Source organism: Littorina saxatilis, linkage group LG14 (genome assembly GCF_037325665.1).
Source record: "Littorina saxatilis isolate snail1 linkage group LG14, US_GU_Lsax_2.0, whole genome shotgun sequence".
In the NCBI taxonomy this organism is placed as follows: Eukaryota; Metazoa; Mollusca; class Gastropoda; order Littorinimorpha; family Littorinidae; genus Littorina; species Littorina saxatilis.
Genome location: NC_090258.1, coordinates 13,825,053 through 13,845,792, shown reverse-complemented (window position 1 = coordinate 13,845,792; position 20,740 = coordinate 13,825,053). Strand labels below are relative to the sequence as shown.

At 38.3% G+C, this 20,740-nt stretch overlaps 2 protein-coding genes across 2 annotated transcripts in view; both read left to right on the top strand.

Annotated features, from left to right (window-relative positions):
• Positions 1-2,923, top strand: part of LOC138946868 (scavenger receptor cysteine-rich domain-containing protein DMBT1-like) — a 53,848-nt gene extending 50,925 nt beyond the window's left edge. Inside the window, exon 14 of the mRNA XM_070318268.1 lies at positions 2,711-2,923. Coding sequence (XP_070174369.1) covers positions 2,711-2,923 — 213 coding nt within the window. The remainder of the gene's footprint in view (positions 1-2,710) is intronic.
• Positions 2,924-7,920: 4,997 nt separating this feature from the next.
• Positions 7,921-20,740, top strand: part of LOC138946861 (mucin-like protein) — a 48,074-nt gene continuing 35,254 nt past the window's right edge. Inside the window, exons 1-5 of the mRNA XM_070318263.1 lie at positions 7,921-7,951; positions 17,588-17,608; positions 18,093-18,214; positions 19,068-19,185; positions 19,928-20,109. Of these exons, the coding sequence (XP_070174364.1) occupies positions 7,921-7,951; positions 17,588-17,608; positions 18,093-18,214; positions 19,068-19,185; positions 19,928-20,109 (474 nt within the window). The remainder of the gene's footprint in view (positions 7,952-17,587; positions 17,609-18,092; positions 18,215-19,067; positions 19,186-19,927; positions 20,110-20,740) is intronic.

Here is a 20,740-nt window from a genome sequence, read left to right as displayed (position 1 = left end):
AGGAGATTGTGGAGCTTTAATTTATCATCTGTTGTTTTATTCAACTCGTGCAGAATCAGTTTTGCGGCACGGCGATAAAGAGAATTTAGTCGTTTTAAATGAATATCACTGCAGTTATCCCAAAGTGTTGAAGCAAAGTTTACATGAAGCATTATGTGGGCGTATTAAACAAATTGAGTGCCTCCAAATCGGCATAATGCCTTCATAAAGAGATAGAGAGGGAGAGAGAGAGAGAGAGAGAGAGAGAGAGGGAGAGAGAGAGGGAGGGAGAGAGAGAGAGAGAGAGAGAGAGAGAGGGAATTGAATTGAATTGAAATTTATTTTATGAGGGTGACAGAATAAGCAATGTATACATGCTTCTTTTCATCCGGCCCTCGCCCATTGAGGGGTAACAAACAAGAAGAAATAAAAGATAAGTTTAACAATAGTACAAATGACATATTTACCATAATTAACATGTCAAGCAACCAATAAGACATTTTAAGATGCATTAGGATTCTTTAGCAATGCTTGAAAATTATATATAACAGGGAAATATGTGTTTGTATATAAAAAAAAAATCCTTCATGAATTATATATAATCATGTTTTTCAATATAATCAGAGAGTACAGTTATATTTTGCCAGCTGCTTGATAATAGGTTTTATAAGTTTTGTAAAAGAAACAGCATGTAATATTCCTTGAATGATGTTTCATGAATTCGTAATTTAATTATATTTGGAATGGCGTTCCACATAATTGCTCCAGAATATGATAGACTCGACTTGTACAGGTCAATTCTTGGAGTTGGTGTAATTAATTTGTCACATTTTCTATAATGATTTATTTTGAAATTTGAGGCAATGAGTGTAGGGGCATTCCCTGACATAATTCTATGCATCATCACACCTTTGTTATATGCAAATCTATCTTTGATAGGAAGAATTTGCAATCGTTTATAATCAGTCATGGAAAGAGATGTATTTTTTACAATAATTAATTTAACAGCTCTTCTATGTAAACTGCCCAAGTCTTTCAAAGTCATGGAAAGAGATGTATTTTTTAAAATAATTAATTTAACAGCTCTTCTATGTAAACTGCCCAAGTCTTTCAAAGTATTTGCACTTGCAGAGTCCCACACTGTGGACGCATAGTCAATAGCTGACTGAATATGTGCCTGAAAAAACAGTTTTCTTGTGCGAAGGTCTAGAAAGTGTTTGATTTTTGATAACTGAAATATTTTTTTGGATGTGTTTTTACAAAGTGTATCTACATGTTTTGACCAAGACAGGTTATTGTCAATAGTTATTCCCAAGACTTTATGGCTATCAACTTCGGTAACATCTTGATTTCGTATTAGCAATGTCGGAAATTTAGATGTTAGATTTTGTCTTTTTTGCCTCGTGGTAAATAGCATGCATTTAGTTTTATTTGGATTCAGTGACATATGGTTTAGTTCTGACCATTCAAGTAATCGTTCAATGTTTTCTTGGAGGATATTTGCTAGTTTATTAAGATCTTGGTGACTAGAATGAATTGTAGTATCATCTGCAAATAGTTCACACATGCATTTTACAAATAAAGGTAGGTCGTTTATATATATAGAAAATAGTAATGGACCAAGAATAGAACCTTGTGGTACTCCAAATCTTACTGTTTGCTTACAAGAGTATGATTGTTTCAGATAAGTACTTTGCTGTCTGTCTGACAGGAAAGATGTTAAAATGTTTATGGAATCTGTTGCAATTCCATAAATCTCAAGCTTTTTGATAAGGAGCTTATGGTCAATTAGGTCAAAAGCTTTAGAAAGGCAACAAATAGAGCAGCACAGAACTGATTATTATTAATGTTTGTCAGCCATTGGTCTACAGGGGGCGGATCAGTTGCTTTGTAAGGGGGGGGGCACTTTGAATTGAAAGTGAATGTGATGGGCGCGAAGCGCCCGAATTTGCTAGGGGGGTCCGGGGGCATGCCCCCCCGGAAAAAAATTTTGCCCAAAGAAGCAAAATGGTGCCATCTGGTGCCATTTGAACTTAGAAATGGTCATAGAATCAGCATAGAAAAATCTTTTTTTTTTTTTTTTTTTTTTTTCGGGGGGGGGGGGGGGGCACGTGCCCCCTGTGCCCCCCCCCCCCCTCGTCCGCCCCTGGTCTACTAAACTAATAAGCGCTGTTTGACATGAGTGTTTTTGCCTAAAACCTGATTGATTATCATGGATCAATTTATTGTTCTCAAAGTGAGAAAGGATGTGTTTATTGATATGTTTTTCAAGAGGCTTTGAAAGGATTGATATAATTGATATTGGTCTATAATTTGAAGGATTTGTAGTATCTCCTGATTTAAAGAGAGGAATCACTTTAGCCTGTTTGAATTGTTTAGGAAAATAGCTTTTGTCAATACAAAGGTTATAGATAAATGTCAATGTATCTGTGATAACTGGAGCTGCCATTTTTATAATTTTTGCATCCAGACCATCTATGTCTATGGGAGAGAGAGAGAGAGAGAGGGAGAGAGAGAGGGAGAGAGAGGGAGAGAGAGAGGGAGAATGAGAGAGAGAGTGAGGGAGAGAAAGAGAGAGAGAGAGAGAAAGAGAGGGAGAGAGAGGGAGAATGAGAGAGTTGTTTATTTGAAGACATTCATGCAGCGGTTTCTAAAACATTTGATACCAATTTCAAAAGAAAAGTTACGAAATTTAACAGTTAAATGCTTACATGTGTGTGCGTGTTTGCAGATACGAGACGGGATTTCGGAGGATTTCCCCTTGCTTACTGTTCCTTTGTGCGGGTCATCACTTCCGCCGGCGGTGAAATCAAGTTCCAACTCCTTGTTGATCCAATTTCACAGTGACAGCCTCACAAGTTCTACAAGCACTGGATTTGTTGCCACTTATACCTCTGAAATCAAAGGCATGTTGCAACATTTCATATCAGTGTTCTTTGCTTGATCAGCTGTTTCTCGATGTTTGATTGCTTTCATGTTTTCTTTCTGCTTCAGCTTCTTTTCTAGGTTTTTTTTTCATAACACGCCTGTTTCTCTCACTTTAAATTCATATCTTGTCACCATTTCAGTGCCGTCAATTATGTGGGGTAAATAACTGAATTTCACCGTGACAAGCGCAACTTACTGTTTTACAGCTCAAGAATTTTAATATAATTTTGGCTTTGCCAAAGAATGTTTATTTAGGTTTTGGCTTACTTTTGTAGTTGTGTGAACAACAGCGTTTTAAAAGTCAATGGTTGCGTTTAGACTCAAATGTACATGACAAGCTCTTTGAACACTCATCTTTTCATGACTGAGGCGTGTCATTTGCTGCAGAAACGTTGTTAAAGCGTTACGACAAATGTAGAGAGCTTCGTTTTCTTCGTATTCAGCGTGTGAGTCAAAGAAAATGACCTCCAGAGCAGACAAGTTCGCTTCACCTGGCTACCCCGTACAGCATGCCGTTTACACACACTGTGTATGGACCATCACAGTACCCTCGGGCATTGTGCAACTTACTTTCAAAGACTTCGCTGTCGGCCAGAAGAGCAATTATGATTGTTCAGGGGCTTACGTGCGCATCTATGACGGAGATGGTGTGGATGCCAGTACTGCCATCGAGACGTGAGCATTAGTCATGCGTTTAGATGTCGGTAAAGACAAGCTTTCATTCAAAAATAGAAAACATGAAACAATAGCAAAACAACTAGTGCACGGACTCAAACAAAACCTAATATAACGTGATCCACATTTAGATGCTGTAAATACGTGAACACCAAAACATAACAGAAACATCTGATGTTTCAAAAGGGTCAAGGGGAAATATTGTTCTCTTACAATAGTTTGTTTGTGTGTGCATCTAATCTTTTAACAGTCACCTTTATCTTTGTGTTTTCGTATAATATTCATCTACAAAATGGCTGAAATATCGTGTACGTGCCTTATGTGCATTATTGTGTTGAATATTTAAATTTTACACAAGTTCGTATAACATGCCGATTGTCAAATGTTGGGCTATAATAAACACGTTGCTCTATGTTGATGCGTCATGCACATTTGCATTGCATGGGTGAAACTGATCAGAATTGAAAATAAGGAAAATGAGGCCGGGGTCCAGGGGCCGCCCAGGCCCTGGTGGGGTGCAGGGGCAACGCCCTGCTAGGGGGCCCAGGGGGGCGACGCCCCCCGGAAGAAAACGAAAAATCAGGCTTTTAAGGGTAAAAGTAGGCCTATCCTGGTATCTCAAACACACACATTTGCACATTAAACATGGTAACAAATGCCAAGCTGTAGTCCGATAATTCGCGCGCCCAGTTAAACAAAGACTCAGCGATGTCCGGTCACTGTGTTAGGGGAAATACGAATCGGATCGCCGGCCCCCCCAAATTTTTATTTTTTAAGATTTTCAAAATAAGGAATTCTTTATTTGACCAATTTTATTTGGCGGATTTCCGCCCTGAGGCGGAAGAGTTTCACCCATGGCATTGTTTTGTAGAAAATCAGATCACACGAACTAGCAAGGAAACTTCGTTTTTCCTTATTTCTAAACTCAAACAGCAGCTTGTTTAAGTCATTTTTATTTATCGTATTGCTTTTAAAGGGTCCAGGGTGTTAACACAGTTTAAGGATCTCTGCTAACAGTGTTTTTTTATGTTTGGAGTATTAAGGGAACAGTTATAATTATATACCCTGTGTTTTAAACCAAGTCATGTGATGTCCTCGTAGAGTTTGTTTTAGGTAAGGATTCCAATGCTATAGCTCTCAGAACAAAGAGATAAACTTTGACCAGGTTCGGGCTACCAGATCTCCTTATTAAAAAAAAAAAGAACACACATTGAAAAAAACTATTATAAAATGTACCTCGATGCCAAGACTTTTCTTTGAGGCCTGGATCTCTGTATATGTAGTCCTTTGCTGGTCTGAAGGCAGAAGGTTTACTGCAACGAAAGAAATAAACACTAGCTAACGGCAACAATATGTGACCCTCCACCACGAAATGAGTCGCATGTCACCTCGCGTGGTTCTGCGCTAGGCTTAATATAAGTCCGGGGAGTGTCTGGTAACAGTGTGAGGGTTACCTTAGTCACAGGCTTATAACTCAAACAGTTTTCGCTCTTTTCTAAAACGGTTTTCACCACTGGATAGAGCATACAAAACTCTTTAAGAAAATGTAAAAATATGAAAATCATGCAAAGGTGACATGCGACTCAATCCGTGGTGGAGGGTCACATATGTGTAGGTAGCCCTCGGCCGCGTGACGTAGGTTTTCATGAGTGCCATGAGTGGAAGTAGTACGAAAATGCATTAACTATGAGTTCTGATTTCAAAATGAATCTCAAATGTGTGTGTATTTTTTTCAATCCAACAGTTTGTGCGGTTCGATTGTGGTACCCAAAATAACTTCTTCAGGACGCAGTCTGACCGTTTCGTTGTACTCATTCGGATCTTTACCTTCATCCTCCATTGGCTTCCAAGCTTCCTACAAATCTGTTTTAGGCAAGTATTGTGTGTCAGTGTTTCAAGAATAGCAATATTAATAGGAGAGCACGAACATTGTCATCGCCATCAACATCATTGTTATTATATTGTTTCTTATCAGCCAAAGAAATGGAAGGCTGCAAGGCGTACAGTGCTAGAGCTATCAGAAAACAAGACAATCTTGCACAATGTTGGGACTACAATATCTGTTTCTTGTAACCCTCTCATCACATTAGTCGCCGATCGCACGCACATTGTAGGCGCCGGTCGTCAACGCACTAGTAGACGACCGCAGTCGCCATTTGGCGACCAGCACAATGCAGTTACTTAACTTCGTTGAACTCACCTGTCAGCGATCCCTCCGCGGGTTAGGGGGAAGAATTTACCCGATGCTCCCCAGCATGTCGTATGAGGCGACTAACGGATTCTGTTTCTCTTTTTACCCTTGTTAAGTGTTTCTTGTATAGAATATAGTCAATTTTTGTAAAGATTTTAGTCAAGCAGTATGTAAGAAGTGTTAAGTCCTTTGTACTGCAAACTTGCATTCTCCTAGTAAGGTAATACATTGTACTACGTTGCAAGCCCCTGGAGCAAATTTTTGCTTAGTGCTTTAGTGAACAAGAAACAATTGACAAGTGGCTCTATCCCATCTCCCCCCTTTCCCCGTCGCGATATAACCTTCGTGGTTGAAAACGACGTTAAACACCAAATAAAGAAAGAAAGAACCTGTCAGCGAACAATAAAATATGGTAAAGCATGTCATGTCAAAGTTCACTTCCTGCTCTGTCTTACCGCGCACCTTTTGCCTTTGTTTGAAAAGGTTGAAGTTAAATTGAGCCGAGTTGTTTGCATCATTCCTGGATCAAACGCAGCGAATCATGAGTTCTCAGGCGAGTTTGTCCAGGACTCGGCAGAGTGTTCGGTTTGTTGAAGTATTGTGGCAAATTCAAGAGGAACCAACTGATCCATTAGCTACAGACAGTAATAGGGGTAAAGAGTACAATCGAATGATCAATTCGCCATTCGATTCTGACTAAGAAATGTGCAACTGACCGCGAGTGACAGTGATCGGTGCTCTGGTTTATCCATTATGCTTTTAAATTAATGTGTTCTCTCACGGAGTCGGGACAGCAACAAAAACTGGGAGTATTAATGCTTTAAAACAAAAGAATCTGCAAAGTTCATTCAATTGTCTTTTATTTACAATAAGAATGGTGGAGTTTGGATGATTAGTTCGACAGTTTGAGCCATTTAACTGAAGGTACCCCTAGGTAGTTGAGTAAGCCTCCTGCACTAGCAGTTTTTAGAAGCGCTCACAGCTGTGCAGTCAGTGCTTGGTAGAGTGATAAGCATGTACTCTATGTGACGAAAGGGTTAAAAAAAAGAACCCGCATTGAAAAACAATTTTATAATAACACATACTTCTATTCTAGATCGTGTCTTATTTTAAAGATTTACTTGATTGAATGTGTACAGTTTTCTTCTTTCTATATTTATTGCCACCTTTGATGTTTATTTGTGAACAATTTTGATGAGAAAGATTTTCATTTCAAAACAATTCAATCGATAAGATTAGATAGACAACGTTTGGTTTTCCCAAAAGAAATCAAATTGCATTGTATTCGTTATCATTCACTGAATCCAAAAATAGAAAGATATGTCATGTTAACTCCACAGACGTGCTTACAATTCGCATGTGGGTGTGTGTAGAGCAATTCCAAGTTCCGAACCTATGTTTGTGAAATGTTACATGCCAGGTGTTATTCTCAGACGGGTGTTCTCCCTTATTTAGATTAAAAAAGTCTTACGTCATAATCTGGTTTTGCAACAAAATGTAAGGGCACACTAAGGTGACCTCAGTTTTGAATAAAATTGATTGACATTTGGGTCAAGGAATGTTTAAATAGGTCGAGGCTATTAGATAGCATTTCAACTCAGACGCTTTTTTTAAAATGATTAAAATGTTGAAAAATATTGTTTTTCAAGTTTGAAAGTTCAACAAATGATCGCACTGTATTCTCTATCATTCCCTAATCCAAAACTATATAGATTTGTCATGTTAACTCTAAAAATGTGCGCAAACTTAAAGAACATTGGTTTATGCATATTAGGTCTTATGTTTTAATGTCTCGCCGGAACCGACTCGACTCGTCTTGGTCTTCGAGCTTCGGCTAGTCTCGATGATCACTCACCCCAGACCGAAAGCTTGACGAAATATTTTGAAATCCACTCACGCGACAAGTTTACAATCTACCCTCGCTGGTAAGGGAACAATCTAAAGGTAATAACTAACTAATTACAGAACATTTAAGGCACCCTCCGCCTCCCGTAAACCAATAGTTTCCGGCCACAGACACCCCCTGGAGTTTACATATATTACAAACATCCTTTCGTTTGAACACTTACCAACAGAGAACATCAGGGCTGCTCTCCCAGGCTAGCGAGCATTTTTCAAATAATACATTTCGCGTCGTCTGGTATAGTATGGATCCGAAGCCTCGTCATGGCGCAGGACGTAAGTGTGATAGTTCGAAAACACGGATTCTGAATATTGGCATATAAAGAGGGACGTGTTTGCTATTCTCTTACCTGTGGTGTTTAGGGCATTGGAAAATAAGTGTCGGCATACACATATTTGCGGTATACCCGCTTTGCTGTCCAGAGCGGAAGTTGCGTTTCGATCAAGGGGCATACATTCCTTCAACTGGATTGGTACAGAAACACATGTAGTTGTTACCCTTCACACCTGCTTCGTTGTGTCCAAATTTATTCAATAAAGCCAGATTCCTTTTACGAGTTAGGAGATTGCTGCAGTGTTTTCGAAGCCAAATGAAAGCAATACAATTATAGAGTAGATTTGACGGATGGCAGTTGCACACAATACGCGAAGCTGTGAATGAATGCAAATGCGTTAGTACGCTATCATACAGGAACAAACACAACTCCAAATGTAGGTTCCCTCCACTGTATTATACAGTTACGATAAACATACACACAAGTACACACAATCATGAACATAAAGGTTAGGTATTCAAAAATTGGGTACTCACAGGTTTGGATGCAAAAACAACTCGAGATTACAATCTCGTGCACAATTTTACCACAAAAAAACTCTACCCTTCACTTATGTAGAGAAATACACAAACGGTCTGTGAACTCACAAGCACACGATATCTACTTTACTGGTATCGAATCACGGCTCGTGTGTAGTCAGAAAAACAGTTACCGTTCATATTCCGGCAGACCCAAATTACCGTCTGCTCTGCCTACTAAACACTCATTATATCTTATGTACTTAAGATCTTATAGACATATTTTAACTCTGTTCATACACAGAATTACACAGCGTTTATGGTCGTTCACTAGGAAATGTATCTGAATACTAATTCCTTCCACTGGCGACCTCGGTCTACTCAGTTCCTTTCGTCCTGTGACCTCTATGGTCCAACTATACGGACAACAATAACCTTGCAATAACTTCGCGAAATCCCGTCGAATTTCAGCTATGTTGTTCTAGAGTTATGATACTTCGGCGGCTTCTCAGATCCTTCACACTTGTCATCTGGCCACTATCTCCCTCTCAGACCGGTTATACGACGCACTGCACAAACATAAATAGCGGACATCTTGTCTTAGATATCTGTCTGCTATGTTTAAAGTTTACAGTGTTAGTCGATTCAACTTATGCGATAAACACTCTAGCGATATTCGAATGCTTATTCCATTTACCTGTTAAGTGCTTTCCCGTCGCATCTATCCGGGCTTCCTTCCTCCCGGCCGATTACTTGGACAACCCCTCAATGTCCAAGGACAGTGGTAAAGTGTAACCATACCCTAGTTGCGATTTAAAACGTCGACTATCCCCGGTCAGTGAGCTGAATTCACAGTGCGTGCAACACACTTTGCTATGTCACGCTATATCTCTGGTTAGCGCTCTAAAAGCGTGGAGGATATCACTGTCAAACTTTGCCTGTTACAGTGTTATTCGTGATTTCCTTCACAGAAGCCAAGAATAAATAATTGAAGCACGTGTATGGTTTACAAGTATTAATTAGCTACGCAGAAGACCTGTAGACGTCATAAAGTGTTGAATGCCAAAGATAGTGTGTTTCATCGGATTTCTATTACTTTTTCGTGAAATGCTTAAATCATATTTAAACCTCCTTTACGGCTGAGTGGGTCTTCAAGGGAGAGAGAGACAGACAGGCAGACAGACAGACAGACAGACAGACAGACAGATAGACAGAGACAGACTCCCAGAGAGAGAGAGAGAGAGAGAGAGAGAGAGAGAGAGAGAGAGAGAGAGAGAGAGAGAGATCAAATCAAATCAAATCAAATCAAATCAAATCAAATCAAATTTTACGAGGGTTGTGGCATTTGTTCAACCAGCCCTCGCCCAGAGAGGGACTACTCTAATCATATTAATACACGTTAATTTGTTTGAAGAAAGAAAAAACAAGATTTCACAGGACTATGTATGGATTGACCACTGGATTTCCCCTTCTTTGAGCCATGTGACGTCAGAGGCCGACAATATAAGATGTTTGGTGGCTTGTTGACAGACCAGGTTTTTTGTTGGTCCAAGGGGACCATATCGTCTTTTGTTTCATCTTTATCGACAAAGGCCGAAGGCCGCGGTTGATAAATATGAGACAAAAGGCGATATGCTCCCCGAGGACCAACAACAAAATGCTGGTCTGATGACAAGCCACCAAACATCGTTTTTGTCATCATTTTGGTTGTGCAACAAAATGCACAATAACCCACAGGGAGACGAATTTTTAGAATCCAACTCCGGGCCACAAAGCATCGTCACAGTAGCTCGAGATAACACGTCAACCTTGTGTGTGACGTCAAACGTAGCTTGTTGACGCTTTTCTTTCAGTCTGAAAATGTACAGAGCTGCGATCATACGTGTGAGTTCAGTAAGTGTTGAGCATATTTCTTTTCTTTTTAAGTGTTTATGACTTTTCGTTGTGGATTTTGCGATTACAGAGATAAGTTGCAAATTGATCATGAGTCGCCGCGGTAATTATCAACATTGATTGGGTCTTTGAGAGAGAATGCTTACAATCGTTGTCCTCGGAAACACAAATCCAAAGCCGCGATGGTTCCACACATCAAACAATCAGCCTGATTGGCTTTTACTTTGACAATCCACGTTTCACCTGGAAGCTCAAACCCATTCACCACCTCGATTTATTGCATGGGGAACATGAGATTTATTTCCCAGGTATTTGTGAATGAAAACTCGGGAAAATGATGACAAAACTTCATATTTGGGTGGCCAGCCGAGACTACAAAATAGTGCATGTTTGTGTGCGTTCAATCATAACAACAAAAAGGAATTCTAAACAGAATCGATCGATACGTAGAGGTTACATGCCGAGTCTCAGTGATTATCAAAAATAATGGTCGAAGTTAGCGGATCATGAAAAATGGGAGCTTCAGCGAGCTTTTTCATGACCGCGAACTGAGACCATTATTTTTGATAATCACTGAGACGAGGTATGTAACCTCTTTATTCCTCCTTTCTTCAGTTATTCAAAGAAAAGAGGAGTTTTTGTGCGAAAGTTTCATCGAATCCAAATCACTCAACCAAATCACTACCTGCGCTGGAGATTGAATAATGCGCGGTTGTATAGTTCAGGGAAAATCAATCAATTCTGTTTACACTTCTTGTCAGTTTCCCTGTTTTGGACTAAAATCAAGTACACAGTTATGTTGTTATTCTGCTGTGCCGGTAAAGGCAGATAGTGTGTGTTCTGGTCATGTTTTGGTATCGCTTAGTAAATGTTCTTTCTTCGAATGGGACAAGCAGACGAACTTTTGCACCCGTGTTCCAACGTTAAAAACTGTATGAAGTTCCGTTTTCTGGGGCAAAATAGTGTATGCAACCGTTGTATGTTCTTTAAATTGATGCGATGTGTGCATTTGGTTGCGTGTGATCTGTTTATAAAATGAAATATTGTCGAAAACTTACCGTCGGATTGCAGTCTCTTGTCCAAGCAACTCAGTTCAGAAAATTTGGAAGGGGAACTACTCTTGTCGTACGCGAGTTACTTGCCTTGGGAGTTTGCGTGCACTCATGAGAGATCTAAAGCGAGTTTCTCTGCACTGATCGTTAGATTTGGATTTATAAAACAACCAAACTCATAGATTTTATATGGAGATTAATGTGTTCAAGCCTGTAGTTGCCAGTTTAAATGCAGTATGTTTGTATTGTTTGGTCTAGAGATGTATATTTCGTACATTGGAGCGTTCGGAACTTTTCAATCGCTAAAGTAGTTCCCTCAAAGTCTAACTCATCAACATGTGAGCTATCCAGGATTCAGGCCCGTTGTTGGGTAAGTGATTTTGGTTGTTGGGTAAGTTACCGAAAAATAACTAGCCCTACACCTTCACAGAGAGAAAGAAGCAGAGGGGGGAATAAATAAATGTTATTTGTATTTTTGACCAAGAGAATTGAATTGAATTGAATTGAATTGAAATTTATTTTACGAGGGTGACAGAATAAGCAATGTATACATGCTTCTTTTCATCCGGCCCTCGCCCATTGAGGGGTAACAAACAAGAAGAAATAAAAGATAAGTTTAACAATAGTACAAATGACATATTTACCATAATTAACATGTCAAGCAACCAATAAGACATTTTAAGATGCATTAGGATTCTTTAGCAATGCTTGAAAATTATATATAAAAAAAAAAGTCCTTCATGAATTATATATAATCATGTTTTTCAATATAATCAGAGAGTACAGTTATATTTTGCCAGCTGCTTGATAATAGTTTTTATAAGTTTTGTAAAAGAAACAGCATGTAATATTCCTTGAATGATGTTTCATGAATTCGTAATTTAATTATATTTGGAATGGCGTTCCACATAATTGCTCCAGAATATGATAGACTCGACTTGTACAGGTCAATTCTTGGAGTTGGTGTAATTAATTTGTTACATTTTCTATAATGATTTATTTTGAAATTTGAGGCAATGAGTGTAGGGGCATTCCCTGACATAATTCTATGCATCATCACACCTTTGTTATATGCAAATCTATCTTTGATAGGAAGAATTTGCAATCGTTTATAATCAGTCATGGAAAGAGATGTATTTTTTAAAATAATTAATTTAACAGCTCTTCTATGTAAACTGCCCAAGTGTTTCAAAGTATTTGCACTTGCAGAGTCCCACACTGTGGACGCATAGTCAATAGCTGACTGAATATGTGCCTGAAAAAACAGTTTTCTTGTGCGAAGGTCTAGAAAGTGTTTGATTTTTGATAACTGAAATATTTTTTTGGATGTGTTTTTACAAAGTGTATCTACCGTAAAATCCCTAGCATAGGCCCACCCCCCCTGTGCACAGATTTAGGGCAAAATTGGGGGGTGGGCGTATGCTAGGGATAGACCCCTTTGCACAAAGTAAGTTTTGTGCTCAATCGTGTAATTGAGTGAATACAAACCCCGAAAGCATGTAAGTTAGGTCGTGTGAGTAGAAGTGAAGGAAAAAAGAAAGAAAAAAAATGACTTTGAGGCAAAGAAGGCCAACCGAGAGAGAGAGAGAGAGAGAGAGAGAGAGAGAGAGAGAGAGAGAGAGAGAGAGAGAGAGAGAGAGAGAGAGAGAGAGAGAGAAAAGGACTGGCTCTTCTGAAAACAACCCAAGCATAGTCATTCATATAAATTTATAAAGTAAAAAGAAAATCACCAGACCTTTGCAAGGACAAACAATAACAATAACAATTCCGGGAAAAAGAAACTTGATGAAATGTCGAAATGTCAACACCAATGAAGCCCTTTCTTTCTGTACAGGGAAGAAATTACACGATCGTCTTTGGAAATGAAACGTTAACTGAACTTGGATTTTGTCTTCAAAAGGCCCAATCTTTCCGAGAAAGAAAAACCCACAAACTTAGGAAAAAAAAGAGAAGAGAAACTCGAAAAAACATGAACGATGGGTGGGAGTGAGGAGAGGGGACAAAGAATAAGAAACAAGTCGCGTAAGGCGAAAATACAATATTTAGTCAAGTAGCTGTCGAACTCACAGAATGAAACTGAACGCAACGCAACGCAGCAAGACCGTATACTCGTAGCATCGTCACTCCACCGCCCGTGGCAAAGGCAGTGCACGTGGAATTGACAAGAAGAGCGGGGTATTCGTTGCGCTGAGAAGGATAGCACGCTTTTCTGTACCTCTCTTCGTTTTAACTTTCTGAGCGTGTTTTTAATCCAAACATATCATATCTATATATTTTTGGAATCAGGAACCGACAAGGAATAAGATGAAAGTGTTTTTAAATTGATTTCGAAAACAAAAATTTGATAATAATTTGTATATATTTAATTTTCAGAGCTTGTATTTAATCCGAATATAACATATTTATATGTTTTTGGAATCAGCAAATGATGGAGAATAAAATAAACGTAAATTTGGATCGTTTTATAAATTTTTATTTTTTTTTACAATTTTCAGATTTTTAATGACCAAAGTCATTAATTAATTTTTAAGCCACCAAGCTGAAATGCAATACCGAACCCCGGGCTTCGTCGAAGAGTACTTGACCAAAATTTCACCAATTTGGTTGAAAAATGAGGGCGTGACAGTGCCGCCTCAACTTTCAAGAAAAGCCGGATATGACGTCATCAAAGACATTTATCCAAAAAATGAAAAAAACTTTCGGGGATTTCATACCCAGGAACTCTCATGTCAAATTTCATAAAGATCGGTCCAGTAGTTTAGTCTGAATCGCTCTACACACACACACACACACACACGCACGCACGCACACACACACGCACATACACCACGACCCTCGTTTCGATTCCCCCTCGATGTTAAAATATTTAGTCAAAACTTGACTAAATATAAAAAGGAAAGAAACACGAAAAGTTAAAGAAGGGGAAAAAGATGACTTTTAGAACAGGCTGCACAAATCCTAGTGAAAGTGAGCCTATAGTCTTTTTGAAAAAAGCAGGGTGGGCGTTTGCTAGGTAGTTACCCCTGTGCACAACTTTTGGCCCAAAGTGGGGGGTGGGCGATTGCTAGATGGTGGGCTTATGCTAGGGATTTTACGGTACATGTTTTGACCAAGACAGGTTATTGTCAATAGTTATTCCCAAGACTTTATGGCTATCAACTTCGGTAACATCTTGATTTCGTATTAGCAATGTCGGAAATTTAGATGTTAGATTTTGTCTTTTTTGCCTCGTGGTAAGTAGCATGCATTTAGTTTTATTTGGATTCAGTGACATATGGTTTAGTTCTGACCATTCAAGTAATCGTTCAATGTTTTCTTGGAGGATATTTGCTAGTTTATTAAGATCTTGGTGACTAGAATGAATTGTAGTATCATCTGCAAATAGTTCACACATGCATTTTACAAATAGAGGTAGGTTGTTTATATATATAGAAAACAGTAATGGACCAAGAATAGAACCTTGTGGTACTCCAAATCTTACTGTTTGCTTACAAGAGTATGATTGTTTCAGATAAGTACTTTGCTGTCTGTCTGACAGGAAAGATGTTAAAATGTTTATGGAATCTGTTGCAATTCCATAAATCTCAAGCTTTTTGATAAGGAGTTTATGGTCAATTAGGTCAAAAGCTTTAGCAAAGTCAACAAATAGAGCAGCACAAAACTGATTATTATTAATGTTTGTCAGCCATTGGTCTACTAAACTAATAAGCGCTGTTTGACATGAGTGTTTTTGCCTAAAACCTGATTGATTATCATGGATCAATTTATTGTTCTCAAAGTGAGAAAGGATGTGTTTATTGATATGTTTTTCAATAGGCTTTGATATTGGTCTATAATTTGAAGGATTTGTAGTATCTCCTGATTTAAAGAGAGGAATCACTTTAGCCTGTTTGAATTGTTTAGGAAAATATCTTTTGTCAATACAAAGGTTATAGATAAATGTCAATGTATCTGTGATAACTGGAGCTGCCATTTTTATAATGTTTGCATCCAGACCATCTATGTCACGTGTTCCGGTTTGTTTTAGATGCTGAAGATGAGAGTAAACATCCAGTATAGTCATTGGTGGCAGTGTATGCTGAAAATGTATCTGTTTTGAATTGCAGTATTCCTTTAAATGTTCTAAATTATTTGACTGTGTCCGATCACAAGAAATTACTTTATCAGCAATTTTTGAGAAATGGTCATTGAGTGTATCTGCAGAAATGTCAATTATTTGTGAAGATTTTGTTGAAGTTTCTTTGTTTGTGAGTTGGTTAATTGCTTTCCAAATAGATTTTGAATCTTGTTTAGATGTAATGAGATGTTGAAAATAATGTTGTTTACTTTTTCGTTTCAAGGAATTTACTTTATTTCTTTGTTGTGTGTACTCTTCGTGGGTACCATGTTGTTTTAAGAAGTCACGGTAATTTGCAGCATTTTCTATGTCTTGGTCGATCCATTTGGGTTTTTCTGTCTGCTTTACTCGATGTGTTTTCAGTGGTGCATGTTTATTGTAAATGATGATGAAAATAGATGTCCAAAACTCTAAAGCTTCGTCAGGATTTGTAAAATTGTAAGTATTTGAAAGTGGGCTATTTTTGAGATCAGAAAGAAATGCACTTTCACTGAAATGAGAGAATGAACGATATGTAATAGTTTTGTGACCAACCCTTGGAATTTTAACCCCTTTACGAGACCAAGTGATACAAATGGGAAAGTGGCCACTGACAGAAAAAAAGGGTACACATGTTTCTTTGATATGACGTTTTTCAGAAACATAAATATGATCAATGAGTGTTTTAGAATTGGGAGTAACTCTTGTTGGATTTTGGATCATTTGATGTATATTTAATAGATTAATAGTGTCCAACCAAGTTTTATTTTGTTTCAGAAGATCAATATTAAAATCTCCTAGAAGAATTATTTCTTTTGATTCATTTGAAACTGTATCCATCATATCCATGAATTCATCATACCAGTGAACCTTTTCTGCTGGATTTCGGTAGCAAAAACCAACAATGATTGGTGCTGATCTTTTTAATCCTATTTCTAACCAAATGCATTCAACACCAGGTGTTTCAAGATGTTGAAGACGCTTGTAAATTATTGATTCGTTAATATAAACTAACAAACCAGTTTCTAAGTGTTTTGTAGAATCTCTTCGTAATGTATTATAACCTGAAATGAAAATATCTGAATCAGGTATGATGTTAGATAGTCGAGATTCCGTAAAGCCAAAAATATGAAAGTTGTTACCGTTGTTTGAAAGTAAAGATAATATGTCTGTTATTTTGTTATATGCATGGTTAATGTTTAAATGGCCGATATGGAGGCCTTCTTTGAGAAGCCAATGATTTTGACAATTATTATTTGAAGATGCCATAAGATTAGTTTAGAAACCTAACAAAAATTTACGATGACGGAATATGGAGGAAGCTGAAATGTGTACAAATGAAATATAAACAATTATAGTTCATAAACACAATTCTAGATACAAATAACAGATTAATTAATGTTGTAGTATAAACAACAATGTCACAATATGCAATAGCTTTGAGTTGGTGATGAAGTCCTTTTTCTTCTCTCAAAGAATTGCAATCAATAAATTTTAGTTAAGTTAACAATGTCACAATATGCAATAGCTTTGGGTTGATGATGAAGTCCTTTTTCTTCTCTCAAAGAATTGCAATCACTGAATTTTAGTTAAGTTAACAATGTCACAATATGCAATAGCTTTGAGTTGATGATGAAGTCCTTTTTCTTCTCTCAAAGAATTGCAATTACTGAATTTTAGATTAGTTAACAATGTCACAATATGAAATAGCTTTAAGTGGTGATGAAGTCCTTTTTCTTCTCTCAAAGAATTTCAATCACTGAATTTATAGTTAAGTTATATGTCAATAATACAAAAATCCGTTAGAAGATTGGCCTTGAGCAACAAATATTCAAACTAGAGTTTCAAACACATGTTGACCTTGTTGAGAGAGAGAGAGAGAGAGAGAGGGAGAGAGAGAGAGACAGACAGACAGACAGACAGACAGACAGACAGACAGACAGACAGACAGACAGACAGACAGACATAGAGAGGGGGAGCGAGATCTAAAGTAACACAGTCATGTACATGTTATGGAACTTTTCATTTTATCTTTGGTTTTGAAAATCACAAAGGTTTTTCTTTACATTTTTTTCCAGCATCCGCAATTGCACAGTATGGTGAGTTCTACCTCAAATCAAATCTGTCTAGCACTTTCCCGAAAGAATATTTAACATACATACATAATTGGGACGTAAATGTGAAAAAGCTTGGAAACAAAATGATTTTATTTTGGTAAATGTTAGTAAAGGAAAAACACACACAATGGTGTGTGTGTGAGTGTGTGTGTGTGTGTGTGTGTGTGTGTGTGTGTGTGTGCGTGTGTGTGTGTGTGTGTGTGTGTGTATATGTGTGTGTGAGAGTGTGTGTGTGCGTGTGTGTGTGTGTGTGTGTGTGTGAGTGTGTGTATGTGTGTGTGTGTGTGTGTGAGAGTGTGGTTGTGTGTGTATGTGTGTGTGTGTGTGTGTGTGTGTGTGTATGTGTGTGTGTGTGTGTATGTGTGTGTGTGCGTGCGTGTGTGTGCATGTGCGTGTGCGTGTGTGTGTGTGTGTGTGTGTTGGTTGGCAATATTCTGAAAGTTCAATTAATGTGTGTTCTTCTTAGCGTTGTTTCCTTACGGAACCTTACAACAAGATGGGAAGTTGCAACAATCAAACCACGCCACTGCCAAAGTCGCTGTGCAGAACGGCTTTCCATTTAAAAACAAAATTGAACATGAAGTCCATGTAAGTGCACGGTTTTGGGAATAAGCAGTAGTAACAGCGGTGAGAGTGGAAATGATATTTAATAATCGTAGGGGTAAAAGCATTTTCATGTGCGTCTTCTGTACTAATCAAAAAGTAGAATAATTATAACGTTACATTTATAGTGTTCGGTAAAAATGTAGCGGTAGAAGAAGTACCACAATTAAGAAGGTGAACTCTTGAGTTCGACATTCATGCAAGCAGACAATTCGACTGTCCTCTACATTTTGCGTATGATTTTTGTGTATCACGGACTCGACTCTAATTTACTGAGGGTGTTTGCTCTGTTTGTTTTTCTGTTCTAGTTTGTTTAATATGTAACAAAGGTGTAATTGCATTGATATTTATATCTTGTAGGTAAAACTAAAATAACGGCTTTTCTGCTTTTTGCTTTATAAAAGACTAGGTGATGTATCGCCTCGGCCAAATCAAGATTGTTACTCGTTGATTAAATGGTTATTTAAGTTATCTAATCAATTTATTGGTCGTGATTTTGTGTTGAGTTCGATCTCTGTGACATTTTCAGATTAAATCACTTACGGATAGCAATATATTGAACAGGCACAGCTTTAGTTGATAGTAGTGTATGCTGCAATTAAGATTATTCTTCTATGTGCCCAATATTGCATAAACAGACAAGGTATTAATGCTGTGCACATGAGCAAACGAAAAGTAAATAAAGCCCACAAATTTAACTGAACTTGGGCTGAGCGTTTGGCTCAGATCTAGTCGGTAGTTGAGTGGAATGGGGGACCTTAAACCATGCATACCCACGACGTCTTGCTTTGCTGAACTCGATTCAGCCAGAAGTACCATGTTTATCTTTCATGATCAGATTGGCAGCAACGGCCTTGTGTCCATTGGCAACCCATACGCATGGCCCGATCTGCCTGAAAGAGGAAAAGTGATCTGTGTCTACTGTGCCTACATTGACAACTCAGACAGTGTGGGAGGTACGTGTATGCATGCTTTTCAAGTGGTTGTGTCTGGCTGTTTTGTTTATTGTCTCAACCGGAGAATCAGGCTTCTCTCTAATGATCAGCATTATGCTGTCAGGTTATCTAAACATGAAAACCTTGACATTGAGATTTTTATTGCAAATAGAGGTTTGAAATTTAACAGACTGTAAGGGTTTAATGATCGACTTCCAGACAGGACGCAGACCTCGTTGACCTTCGTTCGGGTAAAACGGGCAACATTGTCAATTTCTCACGTTTGTTTTTTAAACTAAGAGCTTTGAAAGATTATAAACATTCACAGCGTCAGTTGACCTCCAAACATGATTCACGTCTAAATGTTTCTTTTCCGATTGTAAAGTCATGGTGAGGTCGATTCTCTGTAAGATAAGATATTTTCATTTTCTTGTGTTTTTGGAAACTAGAGCTAGGGCTTTGAAATGTCACACACTTCTAAGGTTTGAAGACCTTCAGACAAGCTTCAAGCCTATGTTTTTTTTAACTTCACATCCTTTCAGAGCTTGATCATTTCTGGATATAACACAAGTCTAGTTGAAACTGGTTATATTTCACAGACTCAGTGGGGCGAATTGATCAAACAGTAAACACTGTTAATGCTTTCTTCAATATTTGTAGCCCAAAAGCAGCATATTCGTTTATGATTAGTTTAATCTATAACCAAGATGACGTGTATGAGTAATTTAGATGGTGATCTATTCTACTTATGTGCTGTTTTAAGGAGTCTACTACCATCAGTACACCAGTGACCAACCTGCGCATGCGAGCGTTCTGACCAAAGCCAGCACGGAAGTTCAGGAATTCGCCGAGACCAGCAGCTTCAATGCACAATTCGTCATGGTCGTCACGTGGGACCGTGTCAAACAGGGCCGCTACAGAACTGTGAACTACGATCCAGATGACGTGAGAAATATGAAGATAGGATGCATTTTATTCTGTTGTATGATCATGGTAACAAACAGTTCGAACCAGCATAACACAGAACATTTCACTATTTCGCCATACACAGAATCGAAAGGGTAATTTTCGAAATCAGACAATCAATTTATTCTACTTTCAACTTGCACATTGGATTTAAAATGGCCAGACGGGCGCAGTGGCGTGGTGGTAAGACGTCGGCCTACCAATCGGGAGGTCGTGAGTTCGAATCCCGGTCGCTGCCGCCTGGTGGGTTAAGAGTGGAGATTTTTCCGATCTCTCAGATCAACTTATGTGCAGACCTGCTAGTGACTTAACCCCCTTTGTGTGTACACGCAAGCACAAGACCAAGTGCGCACGGAAAAGATCCTGTCATCCATGTCAGAGTTCGGTGGGTTATAGAAACACGAAAATATCCAGCATGCCTCCCCCGAAATCGGCGTATGCTGCCTGAATGGCGGGGTAAAAACGGTCATACATGTAAAAATCTACTCGTGCTAAAACATGAGTGAACGTGGGAGTCTAAGCCCATGAACAAAAAAGAAAATTGGTCACGTAACAGATTTCTTGAAAATAAGGATAAGAATTCCTGTTGTAAGAATAAGCCATATTTCAA